At 42.9% G+C, this 20,116-nt stretch overlaps 1 protein-coding gene across 6 annotated transcripts in view; it reads right to left on the reverse strand.

Annotated features, from left to right (window-relative positions):
• The window catches only part of LOC129867204 (A-kinase anchor protein 13-like), a 152,273-nt gene that overhangs the window by 76,771 nt on the left and 55,386 nt on the right, over positions 1–20,116 (reverse strand). For all 6 annotated transcript variants that reach the window (XM_055940451.1, XM_055940450.1, XM_055940447.1 and 3 more), the window contains exon 3: positions 2,387–2,531. In XM_055940451.1, coding sequence (XP_055796426.1) covers positions 2,387–2,531 — 145 coding nt within the window. The remainder of the gene's footprint in view (positions 1–2,386; positions 2,532–20,116) is intronic.

Genomic DNA, 20,116 nt, shown 5'->3' on the forward strand with positions numbered 1-20,116 from the left:
TGAGTTTACAGTGTGAGTTTACAGTGTGAGTTTACAGTGTGAGTTTACAGTGTGAGTTTACAGTGTGTAGTAGCCCTAAAGCTCAGACTCCAGGGTAAAGAACAGAGAAAACCATGTTCAAGCTCCACTGTCCTGCTGCAATGCTGGCTTGAGTTCTGTGGCTTCTCTGGTTGCTAAGATGCACAAAGTCCAAACATTAAACACTATTTGTCAGTGAATAGTTTTAAAAACCACAGAGAAATGAAAAGGAAGCCTTTAGCATTTAAGTCTCTCGTCAGCTAATATGGGTAGGAGTGACAGAGTAACTGCCACGTTGCTTGCCCAAATAACTTGGCTGCATGGGGTCAACAGGTTTCAAAGCAGACAAACGTTAATCTAGCCTCCATCCCAGTGGACCATTAAACCGACCATTTTAAAACAGACCACAGATAGAGATGTAACATTGAAGAGGCCTGTGAACCAAAAGGTAAATATGCTATTCTCACAATCAGAGGAATATTCATTATAGGTGTCACAAAGAGGGGAAATTACCATCAAAACCTATTAGCAACAACAAAAAGTGTTTAAAACATGGCCTAGTGACGTGATATACTGAACTGTTCTTTACCATGTCCCTCCCTCTAAGAATGCATGGACTCCACAGAAAAAGGACATGTGAGAACTTAGTTAAGGAGAGCTCATATTATGAAACAGGAGTGATGGGACAGGAGACCCAAATACTCCTATTCATAGCTCTGCTGACGTCCATACACACACACAACACAAACACTGATAAATCAAAGCTGGGGCAGCCATCATACCATCATCAATATGCCACTTCAGCCATGTTTTTACATGGACCCTGCATACCGCTCAGGGTGATAACTGGAGCCGGGTGAAAGACAAAAACACCTAAATATATTTTTGTTTTATCACCAAGTCTTCTTCTGGTAAGGCTGCCTAGACATAAACAGCCCTTTGATGAGAACATGGTTTATTGCCAACAACCAGACTGAGATAGATATAATTATTGAGCAATGTTCTCACATTATAACAATGTATTTTCATGACTGTGAAAAAAGCAAGATGGCATACATCTAGAAGAGAAGCAGTCATTTACAAATGCTCCTTTCCTGTGGCAGCTGCCAAGAGGCTCGTCCCATTTCAGTGGAACCATGAAGCACAAATCATTAGCTGGTACAATGTACAATGTCTCTCTGTGCCCATGAAGAGCGGGGTGTGTGTGTATTACTATCCTCGTGGGCATCGGAAATCCTCCAAAGTACCCCACAAAGATAGTAAAACAAGGACAATTATCCCTCGTGGGGACAAAGGCTAATATAGGCTAAGGAATTAAGTTTAGGGTTAGAATTAGGGTTAGGATAAGGGAAAATAGGATTTTGAATGGAAATCAATTTTAGGTCCACACAAGGATAGTAAAACATATGCTGTATGTGTGTGTATAGTAAAACAAGGAAAATAATCTCCCTCGTGGGGACATTTCCCACATCCACATGAGGACAAAGGCTATTTTAAGCTTAGGGGTGTCACGCCCTGACCGTAGAGAGCGTTTTATGTCTCTATTTTGGTTTGGTCAGGGTGTGATTTGGGTGGGCAGTCTATCTTCTATGATTTTCTATTTCTATGTGTTTGGCCGGGTATGGTTCTCAATCAGAGGCAGCTGTCTATCGTTGTCTCTGATTGAGAACCATACTTAGGTAGCCTTTTCCCACCTGTGTTTTGTGGGTAATTATTTTCCGTGTGTGTTTGTGTGCACCTCAGTTGCGTCACGGTCTTTGCTGTTTACCTGTTTGTTTTTTGATTGTTTCGGTTTCACTTTCATTAAAAGGATTTGAAACTACAGGCATGCTGCGTCTTGGTAGATTTATGACAGGGAGTTTGAGGATAGCGAGCGTGACAAGGGGTTAGGTTTAGTGTTACAATTAGGGTTAGGTTTAGTGTTACAATTAGGGTTAGGTTTAGTGTTTACAATTAGGGTTAGGTTTAGTGTTTACAATTAGGGTTAGGTTTAGTGTTTACAATTAGGGTTAGGTTTAGTGTTTACAATTAGGGTTAGGTTTAGTGTTACAATTAGGGTTAGGTTTAGTGTTACAATTAGGGTTAGGTTTAGTGTTACAATTAGGGTTAGGTTTAGTGTTACAATTAGGGTTAGGTTTAGTGTTACAATTAGGGTTAGGTTTAGGGCAACGGAGGCAGGGAAAATAGAATTTAATGGAAATGAATTGTAGGTCCCCACGAGGATAGAACATAACGTGTGTGTGTGTGTAATCATAAAAGACTTGGTTAATCCAAACGGATCTGCCACACACACACACACACCACCAGTACGACTGTCCAGCATCAGATCTAGCAACCAGTTGTGTGTGTGGTGCATGGTGGAATTTACCTGGGCACACAGCCTGTAGGGTGACATGGCTTATCCTCAAAGTACTGGTCAGGTGCCTCTGGGTGGTGCCAGCAAACAGCAGGTAGAACTCTACATCCTCCAAACGCTCTCCATCACCCAGCTGCACCGTCAGAAGACACTTACCCTGGAAAAAGACAGACAAATAGAAATATAATTATACATTTGATCTACAAAGTTTGATTTACATAGTTTTAACTAATAGCTTACATTGTCAGAGATTGCAACAGCATGGCAAATAAACCAGAGGAGAAACCCAAACAGAAACAGAGACCATTAAGATCATGGTGGGCAGGTATCAACACCTGTCTATTATAGTAGGAAGAGGCTGGGTTTTGTTATAGCACTATCAACCCGTAATGTAGGTTGGAACATTCTACTGTATACAGAAAAACAAACCCTGCTAAAACAATAATTACCCTGCCTTATGTAATTACAGTGTATTGAGTAAGAGAATGTGTGTGTACCAGTGTTGGGGAGTAGTGAACTACATATAGTTCAACTAGTAATTGAATTACATTTTGCAGTAGCTTGGTGGTAGTTGAACTATATTCAAATCTAGGTAGTGTTTCCAGTAGTCAATTACTCTTTTGCCTTGCAAAAGTATTCACACTCCTTGGATCTCTTCACATTTTATTGTGTTACAAAGGGGGAATAAAATTGATTTAATTGTATTTTTTTTGTCAACAATCTACATAAAATACCATTTAATGTGAAAGTTAAGGACTTTAAAACATTTTTAAAAGATCGATAGCAATTCAATAACTAAAATATAGGCGTTACATAAGTATTCAGCTCCCTGAGTCAATATATGTTAGAAACACCTCTGGCAGCGTTTACAGCTGTGAGTCTTCTTGGGTAAGTCACTAAGAGCTTTACACACCTGGATTGTGCAATATTAGCCCATTATTCTTTTCATAATTCTTCAAGATCTGTCAAGATTTAGGGGATCATAGCTAGACAGTAATTTTCAAGTCTTGACATATATTTTTTAAGCTGATTTAAGTCAAAACTGTAACTTGGCCACTCAGGAACATGCACTGTCTTCTTGGTAATCAACTCCAGTATACACCGAGTATACCAAACATTAAGAACATCTTTCTAATATTGTGTTGCACCCCCCCCCCCCCCCCCCCTTTAATCCTAAAAATATTATCCCCAATATTTACCGATGTCAAGCATACCATACCATGATGCAGTCACCACCTTGCTTGAAAATAAGAAGGCAGTTACTCAGTGATGTATTGGATTTGCCCAAAACATAAGGCTTTGCATTTAGGCCAAAAAGTGTATTCCTTTCCATGTTTTTTGCAGTATTACTTTAGCGCCTTGTTGCACACAAGATGCATGTTTTGGAATATTTGTATTCTGTATATTTGTATTCTTCATTTCACTGTCATTTAAGTCGTTATTGTGAAGTCTACAATTGTTGTTGATCCAGATCCTCAGTTTTCTCCCATCACTGCCATGAAACTACGTAACTGTTTAAAAATCACTAATGGCCTTATGGTAATATCCCGGAGCAGTTTCATTCCTTTTCTGCAGCTCAGTTCAGAAGGACGACTATCTTTTTGATGTGTCTGGGTGGTTTAATACATACTGTAATCCACAGCATAATTATTACCTTGACCATGCTTAAAGGAATATTCAATGTCTGATTTGTTATTGTTAACCATCTACCAATCACTGCCCTTCTTTACGAGGCTTTCGAAAAGTTCCCTGATATTTGTAGTTGAATCTGTGATTGAAATTGAGGGACTTTACAGATGTTGTACGTATGGGGGACAACGGAAGGGTTAGTCATTCAAAAATCATGTCAACCACTATCATTTCACACAAATAAGTGGGAGATTTGTACAGGGTATAAGGGATCTTGAAGAAGGAAGGCTATCACTCCATTTTGCAACGCCATGCCATACCATTTGGACGGGGCTTCATTGGAGCCAATATCCTCCTACAACAGGACAATGACCCAAAGCACCGCTCCAAACTACGCAATAACTATTTAGGGAATAAGCAGTCAGCTGGTATTCTGTCTATAATGGAGTGGCCAGCACAGTCACCAGATCTCAACCCTATTGAGCTGTTGTGGGAGCAGCTTGACCGTATGGTACAGTACGTAAGAAGTGCCCATCAAACCAATCCAATTTGTGGGAGGTGCTTCGGGAAGCATGGGGTGAAATCTCTTCAGATTACCTCAACAAATGTACAACTAGAATGCCAAAGGTCTACAAGGCTATAATTGCTGCAAATGGAGGATTCTTTGACGAAAGCAAAGTTTGAAGGACACAATTATTATTTCAATTAAAAATCATTATTTATAACCTTGTCAACATCTTGACTATATTTCCTATTCATTTTGCAACTAATTTCATGTATGTTTTCATGGAAAACAAGGACATTTCTAACTGACCCCAAACTTTTGAACGGTAGTGTATATAATTGTTCTTCCACTTTGACATTAGAGTATATTGTTATATATATATATATATATATATATATATTTTTTTTTTTTTTTTACAATTAAACCTATTTTAATCCCACTTTGTAACACAATAAAATGGGAAGAAATCCAAGGAGCATGAATACTTTTGCAAGGCACTGTAGTGGTATATCTAACTAATGGAACTACACACTACTCTTTTTGCAAAGGGAGTGTCTCCTAGTCTGTGACCAGGGCTGCAGTCCACATTCAAAGTAGACAGCCCTCGGTCCTAAACCCTCAGCCCTTGAATTACATTTTATATCGTCACATTCAAATGTGCCTTAAATGTTCCTTGCCCAAGCGAGAGAGAGTGATGATTGGAGAGGCAATGTCTCTGGTGGAAATCTTGAAATTCTGTTTAAAAACAACCAACCTAAAGCTATTAATGTACCTAGCAAGCTAACATAGTTAGCTAGCTACCGTACAGTTACTCATAGCTGGATAGCTAGTTTTATAGCTTGGTCATTTATTCCAATACATTTCAGAATTCCCCAAAATATGTTTATGAAGCTAGTTACATTTTATAGGCTCCTCACTACGAGACTGAGACGATTTTACAACAATAAAATCAATGTCATACAGTACCAGTCAAAAGTTTGGACACACCTACTCATTCAAAAGTTTAAAACAAATCAAAATATATTTTAGATTCTTCAAAGTAGCCACTTTGCATTCTCTCAACCAGCTTCCCTTGGAATGCTTTTCCAACAGTCTTGAAGGAGCTCCCACATATGCTGAGCACTTGTTGTCTGCTATTCCTTCACTCTGTGGTCCAACTCATCCCAAACCATCTCAATTGGGTTGAGGTCAGGTGATTGTGGAGGCCAGGTCATCTGATGCATCACTCTTCTTCTTGGTCAAACCAGATGGGATGGTGTATCGCTGCAGAATGCTGTGGTAGCCATGCTACTTAAGTGTGCCTTGAATTCTAAAGAAATCACAGACAGTGTCACCAGAAAAGCAACCCCACACCATCACACCTCTTCCTCCATGCTTCACGGTGGGAACCAAACATGCGAAGATCATCTGTTCACCTACTCTGCGTCTCACAAACACAAGGCGGTTGGAACCAAAAATCTCAAATTTGGACTCATCAGACCAAAGGACAGATTTCTACCAGTCTAATGTCCATTGCTCGCGTTTCTTGGCCCAAGCAAGTCTCTTCTTCTTATTGGTGTCCGTAGTGGTTTCTTTGCAGCAATTTGACCATGAAGGCCTGATTCACGTAGTCTCCTCTGAACAATTGATGTTGAAATGTGTCTGTTACTTGAACTCTGAAGCATTTATTTGGGCTGCAATATTTGAGGCTGGTAACTGGCTGAACTTATCCTCTGCAGCAGAGAACTCTGGGTCTTCCGTTCCTGTGGCGGTCCTCATGAGAGCCAGTTTCATTATATGAGAGCCAGTTTCATTAATAATTATTCATTATTTTGCAACTGCACTTGAAGAAACTTTTAAAGTTCTTGAAATGTTCAGGTTTGACTGACCTTCATGTCTTAAAGTAATGATGGACTGTCATTTATCTTTGCTTATTTGAGCTGTTCTTGCCATAATATGGACTTGGTCTTTTACCTAATAGGGCTATCCTCTGTATTCCACCCCTCCCTTGTCACAACACAACTGATTGGCTCAAACGCATTAAGGAAAGAAATTCCACAAATTAACTTTTAACAAGGCACACCTGTTAATTGAAATGCATTCCAGCTGACCATCTCATGAAGCTGGTTTAGAGAATTATTAAATGTGACACTTTGCGACCACCGGATTATGACACGTAACTACAGTTTGCAATGAATTGTGGGTCATATCAATCCCACAAGAGATCAAGTTCTTCACTCACTCCCTCAAGCTAATTTGAGGGCAGTGGAGGCAATGTTAGTCAATTGGACCTACACTTAAGATAGCGATCAATCTGCGAGACTTCGAGCGCCAGCTCTCCTAGGGAAAACGTCGGAGGGAACCAGCTACAAGATGGTTCGATTAGTCTTCCACCCCTATATCCAGGTGGTAAAAACCGATTTGCCTCTCTACGACTGGACTGGCCCATCTAGCTAGCTAGTAGAGGGGTACAAAAACACCGATACACAGATGCATAGCTCATACAATTATACTTTGTTCTAGTCAATGACAATACAAAGTAAATACCTGCTTCAAAAATATCTCTCATTGCATTGCATGCTCATGCATGAAATCTCTAGTTGTGTTTTTTTTTGCATAAGAAAGAGGTCTCACCCAACATCTATGATAGGTACTGACCAAGGACGAAAAACCTGGTGACCACTAAATGTCCTCGTATACCCATATTTAGATCAAATGCACATTTTTGTCAATACTGTGTGAATGACAAGCCCATTCAATCAAGTGTGTGTGAGTGACATTGCGAATATCATATTTTTGAATTTGTATATATATTGGGGGGGGGGGGGGGTCTTTGACGGTTGAGGGGCAGCTCTCGAGGGGAAATGTGGGGAAATTTGGATGGTTCATGGCCTGGCGGTTGGGAGCTTGGACCGGTGGCCGAGAGATTGCTGCTTCATGTCCCCGATTCACTTGGTGGGAGATCTGGTTGCTCCTGTGGGTCGTTCTGGATGGGAGAGTCTGCTAGATGACTGAATGTAATGTAAATGTTGAGCAGCTTCACTGCAGGTAGATTGTGTGGCAGTTAGCCTAGTGGTTAGAGTGTTGTGCCAATAACCGAAAGGTTGGTGGATCGAATCCCCGAGCTGACAAGGTAAAAATCTGTCGTTCTGCCCTGAACAGTTAACCCACTCTTCCTAGGGCTTCATTGTAAATAAGAATTTGTTCTTAACCGACTTGCCTAGTTAAAAAATAAAAATAAAAAATAATGCAAAAAAAAAGACGACTCTGCTGTAGAATTTGTGAATTTTGTCTCCTGTATAATAAATGATATACATTAGTTTATACTAGATTAAGCGTAAACTTTCATTAACTGTAATTTTGTTAGTTATGCTCCAATTTTCCCTCCATCTTGTGCCAATATCAGTTCCATTTTAAATCCTTTTTAATCTTGGTTCCAATAGAATTTCTTCTAAGAGCTGGTCAGTTGGATATGCTCTCTGCAAGGCTTTGTATATCTTCCCTGTCATATGAACATCCTTTTCTGACTCAAATAACATTCCTGCAGGTTGCTCTGATGTCCAAAAGATGTCCAATAAAAATTGTGAAATGTTACTTTTAAGTTGTATGTATTTGAAACTATCTAGATTGGTCAGTCCAAAATTACTTTTTAATTCTGTCAAGGAAATAAATGTATTTCCGGTTTCTATTCCTTTAGTTTTCCATGTGGACCAATTTATCAGTGAATTCTGAAAAGCCGTCCAAGGATTGTTCCCCATAAGGTTGTGTTTTTAGTGAGTGATATTGGTTCTTGTAGAACACGTTTAATTTTCTTCCATATGTTATAGTGTTTTTAACTCAGAAGTTGTTCATGTCCTTCACTTTATCCTTTGAAATTAGATAAGTAAAAAATATTCTGGGGATGAGCAGGCACATCTTCAATATGTACATTTACATTACATTTAAGTCATTTAGCAGACGCTCTTATCCAGAGCGACTTACAAGTACATACATTCATACTTTTTTTGTACTGGCCCCCCATGGGAATCGAACCCACAACCCTGGCGTTGCAAGCGCCATGCTCTACCAACTGAGCCACACGTTTGAAATCAAACAATGACTATGAGGTTAACATGAAGGGTTAACATGAAGACTGCAGCTTTAATGTGAGGGTATTTTTCATCCATATTGGGTGAAATGTTTAGAAATTACAACAGTGCATAGTCCCCCCTCAAAAGTTTTGGGACAAATTCACTTATATGTGTATTAAAATAGCAAATTTGATCCCATATGCATAGCACGCAATGACTACATCAAGCTTGTGACTACAAGTGTTTGTTTTGTTTGTGGTTCAGATTATTTTGTGCCCAATAGAAATGCAGGGTAAATAATGTAGTGTCATTTTGGAGTCACTTTTATTGTAAATAACAATATACTGTTTCTAATCACTTCTACATTAATGTGGCAGCTACCATGATTACGGATAATCCTGAATGAATCTTGAATAATGATAAGTGAGAAAGTTAGACGCAAAAATATCATACCCCCAAGACTAACCTCTCACCATTACAATAACAGGGGTCATTAGCATTTGGGGGTATGACATTTGTGCTGTAATTTCTGAAACAGTTCACACGATATGGATGAAAATACCTTCAAATTAAAGCTGACAATCTGCACTTCCTCACAGTCATTGTTTGATTTCAAATCCAAATTCCCACAAGATACCACGAGAATTTGCCCCAGATTAGGAGCCACTCCCTTTCGCAAAAATAAAAAAATAAAATAATAAAAAAAATTGGATGAGGTAGGCAACAGAACTCTTCAAATTGATAGGGCCCTTGTCACGCCCTGGCCTTAGTATTCTTTGTTTTCTTTATTATTTTAGTTAGGTCAGGGTGTGACATGGGGAATGTTTGTGTTTTATCGGTTTTGGGTGGTTATATGGTAAAGGGGGTGTTGGGTGTAGTGTATGGGTTTGTGTTGAGTGTATGTGTCTAGCTGTGTCTATGTTGGGTGTAGTTGTCTAGGAGAGTCTATGGTTGCCTGAATGGGTTCCCAATTAGAGACAGCTGATTTCTGTTGTCTCTGATTGGGAGCCATATTTAAGGTAGCCATAGGCTTTCGTTTGATGTGGGTAATTGTCTATGTTATACGTTTGTAGCCTGTGTGTGCACTACGTTTTATTAGCTTCACGGTCGTTTATTGTTTTGGTTAGTTCGTAAGTGTTTTGTTTCGTTTTGCCTTCTTCTAAAATAAAAGAAGATGGCTTATTTTCCAAATGCTGCGTTTTGGTCCGTCAATCCTCCACATGATCATGACAGCCCTATGTCTGGAGTTACCTTTTCTTTTCAATTCCGGCTATGTGTAGTTCTTCAGACAGGTCTGCTATATTGAGGGACACAGTGTAAAATGCAAGACAACCTGTCGTTCCGTTAGAACAGGTAGATTTATATATCGGGTTCATGACATGACGTTACCCAGCGCATGGTCCAGTGTGACAGCCAGCCACGCATAGCAATAGCCTCAGCCTGAGAGGAAGGAGATAAGATTAGAGGATGGCTATGTTTCCTGACAGGACTGCCCTTATTTATAGGTTATCTGTTGGCCTGTCCAAAGCACTGCACTAATAGAGATGTCTGTCTCCTCTCCGTTGTTTTCCTCACAGCTCCACATCATAGCCACTTTATCACATGCAGCAGTAGATAACGGCTGGGGGACATTCAGAGTCAGACACAGGGGTACTGACTGTCTAGTCCAAATAAACCAACTCTCTCCTTCAGTGACAGGATCTCTTCATAAAGAAAGAAACACTGAAGACAAGCAAAAAACAAATATGTGGGAAACATACATTTCATGGGTAAAAAGAATGCATAGCATATTCACTCATTACACGCACAAACAATTCCCAAATACAAAGACTATACAAAAAGTGGTTCAGTGCTGCAAAGACACAAGAGGACACATGCAACGTGTCCACTGACAGTATTCTTCAAACACTGGAAACACAGGCCTAATGTGAAACATGTTTTCATGGTTCAGAGCTACCAATTGTAGCCTTTGTAGCGGCTAGCTAGCTCACTATAGTGGTTGTTCAATAAGGGAGTGACGTGCATTGGGCCTATGTGGACAGGACTATTTACTTTGGACATCCTGCAGTGCTGAATGCCAGTAAACTTTTATCTCTGGCTGATGATGGTTAGAGGACAAGAGGCACAATATGGGGGAATACAGTATTGAAGGTTCTCTCACCATATACAGTTGAAGTCGGATAATTTTGGATAATATCCACATAATTTTCCTGCCTAGCGATGGTCATTATGTCCAAACAGTTCCATTTTTGTTTCATCAGACCAGAGGACATTTCTTCAAAAAGTAAGATCTTTGTCCCCATGTGCAGTTGCAAACCGTAGTCTGGCTTTTTTTATGGCGGTTTTGGAGCAGTGGCTTCTTCCTTGATGAGCGGCCTTTCAAGTTATGTCGATATAGAACTCGTTTTACTGTGGATATAGAAAATTTTGTACCTGTTTCCTCCAGCATCTTCACAAGGTCCTTTGCTGTTGTTCTGGGATTGATTTGCACTTTTCGCACCAAAGTATGTTCATCTCTAGGAGACAGAACGCGTCTCCTTCCTGAGCGGTATGATGGCTGCGTGCTCCCACGGTGTTTATACTTGCGTACTATTGTTTGTACAGATGAACGTGGTACCTTCAGGTGTTTGGAAATTGCTCCCAAGGATGAACCAGACTTGTGGAGTTAAAAAAAAAAAAAATCTGAGGTCTTGGCTGATTCCTTTTGATTTTCCCATGATGTCAAGCAAAGAGGCACTGAGTTTAAAGGTAGGCCTTGAAATACATCCACAGGTACACCTCCAATTATGTCAATTGGCCTATCAGATGCTTCTAAAGACATGACATACTTTTCTGGAATTTACCAAGTTGTTTAAAGGCACAGTCAACTTAGTGTATGTAAACTTCTGACCCACTGGAATTGTGATACAGTGAAGTGAAATAATCTGTCTGCAAACAATTGTTGGAAAAATTACTTGTCATGCACAAAGTAGATGTCCTAACCGATTTGCCAAAACTATAGTTTGTTATCAAGAAATTTATGGAGTGGTTGAAAAACGAGTTTAAATGACTCCAACCTAAGTGAATGTAAACTTACGACTTCAACTGTAGGCTAGCACTGCTGTACTAACTGTAACATACAGCTGGGGAATAGAGCACCTGAGATTATGGCTAATCCTGCAAGGGATTATGTCTCATCCTGTATGCACCTGAATGTGCAGAACCAAATTGGCCTAGAGCCTTTGTACAGTATGTATCTTTAACATATAGCACTGTCTGCACCCTTACGAAAAAAGATTGCAGTCAGAGTGAAGTATAACTGCTGTACACTGTAGTATAACTGTAGTTAGAGTGCAGTATATAACTGCAGTATGCTGCAAATACTGCATTGAAAATACCACAATCGACTGCAGTTACCGCACTTTTACTGCAGTTTCAAAACTGCTCTATTTTTTTGTAAGGGAATGGCTGGTTGAGCAAATAATCTGTGAGAAAAGCCTTTTTTTACAGTGACAGATGAGCAATGTTATCTCTCTGCTCTGACTGCAGCAGCCATTTTCTACAACAATGGCCCATGGCAACACAAAAAAAGAGGTTAGCTTGTGTGTCTGTCTGCAGCTCCCTCCCTGCTACTATGCTGTGTTGCGCTGTTACTACAAGCTTCACTCTTGATCGAAGGTTACGTATGTAACCACGGTTATATGAGCTATATGGATCACTCCAATATATTGGTATCACTCCGCAGGGGAGGGATACATCCGAGGTGAGGATTTACAGATTTACTCCCGTGCACACCTGTGTCACGGCTGGGGTCCTCCCCTATATATAGAACCCATGGCCGCGACACACGTTCTCTACATAATTTTTGAGGCGCCTCTAGCACCGTAGCACCTCTAGCACCATAGAAGATCCATATAGCACACATAACCGTGGTTACATGCGTAACCTTCATTATGTTTCACTATATTTGATCACTCCAATATATTGGTATACCCGTACCAGATTTAGTCGGTGCTAGAGGGGCCAGGCCAGCCAGCGGCGAAGTCCCAGCGCGGGACCGAGACACAAGGGCCGTCAATGTGGAAGCGGGTTCCTTGCACAGTCCCCGGGAAGGGGAGGCGACGCACAGGACCGCTGAACCAACCGCAGAGGGAGATGCCACATTTACTTGATAGTACCAAGCAACGGTGCAAAAGGAAGACCAGCTGGCCTCAGCACAGATATCAGCGAGGGGCCCTCCTCTCAGTAGAGCCCTGGACGCAGCCACACCTCGTGATGAATGTGCCACCACAGATCCCAGCACTGGCCTGCCAGCCAGGCGGTATGCTGTCGTAATCGTGTCCACAATCCAGTGAGAGAGCCACTGCTTTGATAACCCAGCCCCCAGGACTCTCTCACCATAGCAGACAAAGAGCTGGTCTGTTGTTCTCACTGATCGTGTCCGCTCCACATAGGCAGCCAGTGCCTGCACAGGGTACAGCATGCCGGAGGGAGGCCTAGACTCCCCCGCCACTGCCGGGAGGTCGTAAGCAGATAGGATAAAAGAGATGTTCACATGCCTGTCTGACAGAACATTCGAGAGGAATGACGGGTTGGGGCGGTAGCATTCAGAACTTACCGAAAGATCATGGAGCTCACCCACCCTCTTCATGGCAGTAAATCGCTACCAAGAAAGCCACCTTCATAGAGAGGTGTTTCAGGGAGGCCAAAGCTGCCAAGACCACATCCAGATCCCAGCTCGCCATTGAGCGGGTTCTAGCTGGATGCAGGCGATGAACCACCTTCATAAACCTGGAGACCAAGGGATGGCGCCCCACTGGCCTGTCCATCCACCCCACATGGCAGGCAGATACAGCGGCCAAATACTCAGTGTAGAGGCTGCCAAGCCCTCATCCAACTGAGACTGCAGGTATTGGAGGACATACTGCACCCCGCATGACTCAGGAACAACCTCAAAACCAGCACCCTTGTCCAGGAGTGAGGAGATCTCCAACCGCAGGGTTCTTCTTCAGGGGGGGGGGGGGGGGGGGGGGGGGGGGTCGGCCACCGTGGTGACACGAAGGCCCCTGAAGGATGGGGGCCGGCACCGGAATTGGAGTCGGTACCCCTCGAGCATTATGGACAAAAGCCAGGGGGACTCCACACCCTCCTTCCACTATGCCCTTTGAGACCGGGAGAAGCGGCTGAGGGCGGGAAGGGTGTGTCAGGGATCCTGCCGGAGCCTGCCTCTCCTCTGGTGCCCGAGCGCCTGCGTCCCCCAGGCATGTCTCTTTGGTGGTGTCGGTTGACAGGTTAGGCTGTTGCTCCACCGCACGCTGTGCCCCTCCCCGCTGTCGTCCCTCAGCACGATGTGGCAGAATGGGGCATGAGAGGGACCCCACCATCGTTTGGGTGCAGGTGGGTGGCAACGGCCCATCTGCCTTAGACCCGGGGCCTGAGGAGGCGGCATTAATTGTCTCAGGGTCTCCCAGTCCCTACGAACCATATCGGTCTGCTCCAGAACATCTTCAACCTCTGGGCCAAACGTCAGCCCTGGAGTGATGGGAAGTGTGGCAAAGGTGCTCTGGAGAGCAGCTGGCAGACGGGATTGGGCCAGCCAGAGATGGCACCGGGAGGTAACCACCTGCGCGCTATGGATCGTCCGTTGGCACGGGCCACATCCCTCTGGAAAGCAGGCGAGACAGCTCCTTCACTTCCCAGAGGAGCTCCTCTGTGCCCTCCTGCATCCGGGGTAACAGAGTCTGCAGGTAGGCCTGCAGCAGCATGGCCGCGTCGAAAAGAGCAGAGGGACCCATATGTGGCTTTCAAGTCCACATCAAAGACTCTGGGGGGTCCCGGCTTCAGTCGCGGGTTCCGCCCTATAATCTCCTGGTCCGGGAGGACCATGGCAGCTATCATGATGTCCATGGTCGGGTACTCCCGGAGGCCAAGTAACTGCACCCGCAACATAACTCCATGGTCCAGTCTCTGCTGTGAGTTGGAAGCGACCCCTGGCAGAGGCCCAGCTCTCCTGCCAGGCCTCGCGGAACTCAGCAGAGATGGGGACAGATGTAGAGTCCTCACTGTCCACCAGTTTGATGTCCAGTGCAGTGGCTACCCGAGTGAGTAAGCTCCTCTGCCGGCTTCTGATGGCCTGTCAGCCCCACTCACGGTGGTGAACAGTGACAACAGGAACAGCCTATCACTGGCCAACAGGGAACAGCTGTCGTCACCATTGAAGCTATCAACCTCCTGATGCAGGACATGCGCCCTCCGTTCAAGGTGGTCTCAGCGGTACAACTCCTGCCCCCGTCCAGTACTGGCAGCAGATGGGCTCTGCCTTTGCTTGCTCCGGCCACGTTTCCTGGGAGGGGTACTGGGCCCAGTAGAGGGACTAACAGCTCGCTGGCGCACCACTCCTGAGGGAGGGAGCTTGTCCCCAGCCTGAGCCCGAGCCCGAGCCTGAGCCTGGCCGACCTACTCGTGCATGGCCTCTAATTGCGCGGGCATTGAGATCACCACACAAAACAGGTAGGGCGCGCCTCCGCCCTCTCCGTGTGGCTCAAACCCAGGTAGTGCATACACAAGGTATGCGGATCCCCAGGGGGGATGCCACCATCACACCTGTTACAAAGGGAAGCCATAAGCTCAGTCAAGCCAACAAGGCCACGGAGCAGGGGTCAGACACCCTGAGGGACCTTATGTCGTGACCTGCATGGAGGAATAGGAACCCGGTGAGGGATAAATTACCCAGTACCTCTGCAAAAAATGGGGAAAACCCGTGTTGGAAAAGCAGGCAGACAAAAAAAACAGCAACCAGGTAATGGATTTGATTTATTCATTTTTTTATTGCCAACTGCAATATTACCTAGACGGTTTAATTTCCTAGCAGTAAAAACAGCACCACATGATGGAGTAACTCTGTTAAGGAACTCCAAAGTTAATGTCTCAACGTAGTGGAAAGCCCACCACGATTCTCTTACACTCTACAGGGAAAAGAACAAGAAAAAAACCTGCGGCGTAATTAGCAGAGCATAGGCGCAGAGAGCAGCATGTTAAAGCAATTCACAACACACTAATAGAACAAGCCAGTCGGCAAGTTGTGTATGGTAAATTACAGTTTGTGGCAGCAAGAGCCATCATATTAACGGATGCACACGGAGTCGTAGTGTAACGCTAATGAAACACAAGTATAACAAACCACAGGCGGAAGATACAGATCAACCGCGTGCAGTGAGTGGAGCACTCAAGAGGAAGGGCCAGCAACCCCAGGCTGCAAACAGCCAGTGAGTATACTTCCACGCAAGATATTACACTTACCAGTGACTTACCAAGCAAACTTCAGAAAGTTTGTACCTCAAACCATACGGATGTCCGCCGAGAAAATGAAAGAGAACGTGTGTCGCGGCCACGGGGTCTATATATGGGGGCGGGCCCCAGCTGTGACACAGGTGTACATGGGAGTAAACCTGTAAATCCTCACCTCGGATGTATCCCTCCGCCGCGGAGTGATACCAATATATTGGAGTGATCCAATATAGTGAAACTTAACTACATGCGTGCGGACACCTTTTGCAGCGGACACCTTTTGGTAACATGATATCCTCGCCGGTCCCATTACCACACACAAGGGGGCAATAGGAAGAGTCGCCTTCCCTTGCTAGTAGTAGCTAGCTGGCAGCCTTTTTAGATCCCCACATCTCCATGTGAAATAATCCAATTTATAATTAAAAAAACATGACCTGGGAAATATTCTTATACCTGCGAGTGTAACCTAAAACATTATCCCAGTTTGATATGCTGCTTGTGTATTCATTCCAATATCAGCTAAAAATAGAGTATCATTATGTTTTGGTCCCGGAGAAAAAAAAGCACATGGCTAGCTAGATGGCTACAGCAGGATCTACCAATAGCCTGTAACCACAAGTTATTACTTCTAAACAAAATAACTTGTTGTTTGGTTAACTATTTGAATAGTCGCTGAGATTATATTTGGTTATCAATGCAAAATAGGCTACTTTGATGAATGTCCTATATAGCCAATAGATTAGATCAAGGAACCAAGTGACAACATTACCCCCACGGCTGCGGAAGGAATGATATGGAGCTTCTCAATTTTCAGGCAGTAAAAAGTATGTTGAATGCCAGAGCATATTACAAGGAGCCGCCCCTTTGTGAAGAAAAACACTCAGAATCTTGCATCTGCATAGAGCTTGTAGTAAGCTTTAGACTCAGCTCTCATTGATGTTGAGGACACCTCCTCCACCTGTTGATGTGTACTACCCTGCTAGGCTATATGGCCTTAGGATAGCAGAGAGATGGCTGGCAGGTTGGGTTACTGGAGACTGTAGTCACTGAGAACAGGGTCTTCCATTTGTAAATTCTGGAGCACATTATAGTTGTGTATGATGTGAAAGAACAAATCATTTTTTTTCATTTAAAACTGTTAAAAGTTTTTCCACTTATGTAAATGTTGCCAGGGAGTTAGACAGGTTTGAGACTTGGGTCAAATGACAAAATTCGGTGACAAAAAGCTATTTAATATTTTGAGCAGACAGAATTACTTGTTTGCAAAAGGTTTTAGGCCTGTCATCTGCAATATGAAGGCAATCTGAGCGCATCGGAGGACAAACGTTTCTTTCAAGCAATCAAAAGTACAAATTGTCAAGAGTCTAAAACAAATCCAACCAATACAAAGTAAAATCATGAAGTGCTCCTCAGCAATGACAAAAGGCTTAAAACACCAAAGAGAATAGTCTGAAAAAAGAAAGGAATCACTGCAAAAGAGTCAGAATAAGTATAATGCATTGCCGTCCAAGAGCATGAGAATGAGCATGCAACTGGGCCTTGGGCCACTTTCAGACTGTGAAAGCCCAATATGGACAACAGGTGTTGAATCAGAAAGAAACAAAGAGAAAAAAGAGAACTAAACAATGAGACAAAAGACAACCCTGCAGGGGTATAAGATTGTGAAATATATTTTGTATATATTTAAAATGTGATTCTTTGTTCCAAATCATGTAGGGTATGTAGCACTACATGACTACCAGATGTTGGAAATTCAATGCCCTAAGGTTTTAGGCCTAAAAATCATCTCGATTTTTGTCAAATTTATGGGAGATTCAGGATTCACGAGTACTTCCTGGTTTGGGGGCTTATCTAAACTTATGAAGGGGAAGCTCCAGAATAAGCTGATCAGGGTAGTATTGAAGGTGAGTCCACGTAATCACATAGGCAGGAGCTGCTTTAAGGAACTAAACTGGCTGCCTGTTGAGGCTAGGGTGTCCCAGATTAGACTAAATTTGGTTTACAGGAGTATTTATGGTCCTGCGCCCAGATATCTAACTGATTACTTTCCCCGTGTTCGGGATGCACACAATCACAGCACCAGATCAGGTGTTGCTGATGTGTGCTTATACAGGTTCAGGAGTAATGCTGGGAAAGGTACTTTCTTGTATACTGGAGCCTCAGAATGGAATGAGTTGCCTCTGCCTATAAAAACAACGTCCTCTCTGGACAGCTTTTAAAAAATCAAGTAAAAATATGTTTGATGTAACTGGAATGATGAGAAAGATGTTCTTCTTCTATGTTTATGGTTTATTATTTCACTGCCATACTGTGTTCGATCTTGTCTTGCCATCTTGTGTCAAGAGGACCACAATGGAAATAAGTCCCAGACTTTGTGTGTTATCCTCGATGATTTTATTCATGTGTATGTATGGCTTTTAAGTTGTATGTGTGCTTGTTTTTTTTAAATGGTCAAATTAATAAACTAAACTAAATACAGTGCATTCGAAAATAATTCAGACCCCTTGACTTTTTCCACATTTTGTTATGTTACAGCCTTATTCTAAAATGGATTAAATCGTTTTTTCCCCCTCATCAATCTACACACAATGCCCCATGATGACAAAGCAAAAAAATGTTTTTTAGACATGTATACAAATGTCTTAAAAATAAAAAAATGAAATATGACATTTACATTCAGACCCTTTACTCAGTGCTTTGTTTAAGCACCTTGGGCAGCGATTAATTCCTCAAATCTTCTTGGGTATGTCACTACAAGCTTGGCAAACCTGCATTTATCTACGGCTGGCCATGCTTTCCACCTGGCTACTCTGGACGGTTCTGACTTGACTTGTCCCGAAGTCACTCCTGCATCGTTTTGGCTGTGTTTAGGGTCGTTGTCCTGTTGGAAGGTGATCCTTCGCCCAGTCTGAGGTCCTGAGCGCTCTGGAGCAGGTTTTCATCAAGGATCTCTCTGTACTTTTCTCCGTTCATCTTTCTCTCAATCCTGACTAGTCTACCAGTCCCTGCCACTGAAAAACATCCCCACAGCATGATGCTGCCACCACCATGCTTCACCGTAGGGATGGCGCCAGGTTTCCTCCAGATGTGACGCTTGGCACTCAGGCCAAAGAGTTCAATCTTGGTTTTATCAGACCAAAGAATGTTGTTTCTTATGGTATGAGTCCTTTAAGTACCCTTTGACAAACTCCAAGTGTGCTGTCATGTGACTTTTACTGAGGAGTGGCTTCTGTCTGGCCACTCTACAATAAATGCCTGATGGTGGAGTGCTGCAGAGATGGTTGTCCTTCTGGAAGGTTCTCCCATCTCCACAGAAGAACTCTAGAGCTCTGTCAGAGGGACCAACAGGTTCTTGGTCACCTCCCTGACCAAGGCCCTTCTCCCCCGATTGCTCAGTTTGGCCGGGCGGCCAGCTCTAGAAAGAGTCTTTGTGGTTCCAAACTTCTTCCATTTAAGAATGATGGAGGCCACTGTGTTCTTGGGGACCTTCAATGCTGCAGACATTTTTTGGTACCCTTCCCCAGATCTGTGCCTTGACACAATCCTGTCTCGGAGCTCTACGGACAATTCCTTCGACCTCATGGCTTGGTTTTTGCTCTGACATGCACTCTCAAATGTGGGACCTTATATAGACCAGTGTGCGCCTTTACAAATCATGTCCAATCAATTGAATTTACCACAGGTGGACTCCAATCAAGTTGTAGAAACATCTCAAGGATGATCAATGGAAACAGGATGCACCTGAGCTCAATTTCGAGTCTCATAGCAAAGGGTCTGAATACTTATTCTTAATACATTTGCAAAAAATTATCTAAAAAAAACGTGTTTTCGCTTTGTCATTATGGGGTATTGTGTGTTGATTGATGAGTAACATTTTTATTTAATCAATTTTAGAATAAGGCTAAGGTAATAGGTAATATAGGTAATAAGGTAAGGTAATATAAGGTAATATAACAAAATGTGGAAAAGGAAAGGGGTCTGAATTCTTTCGTAAAGCACTAAATAAGCTTTGTTGTATAATTAAAGGTAAAATACACTGCAGTTCAAACAACTGGCTTTCAAGTCTGTCTATGAAAATACCCTTTTTGTTAGAAATTTAACCTGAACCATGCATAATCCACATTCACTGACAATGACCAACTTCTTGTAGCAGGCATTATAGAAAATGAACACAATCTCTCAAGCACAAGCCCACATGCTAGTGAGTAGCCAGCTAATCTTAATATCTCAAGGCAGAACAGTTATGAACACACCATTCTGTCCGTCTCCAACTGTTTGAACAACACGCTAGTC

Source organism: Salvelinus fontinalis, chromosome 12, assembly GCF_029448725.1.
Source record: "Salvelinus fontinalis isolate EN_2023a chromosome 12, ASM2944872v1, whole genome shotgun sequence".
NCBI lineage: Eukaryota > Metazoa > Chordata > Actinopteri > Salmoniformes > Salmonidae > Salvelinus > Salvelinus fontinalis.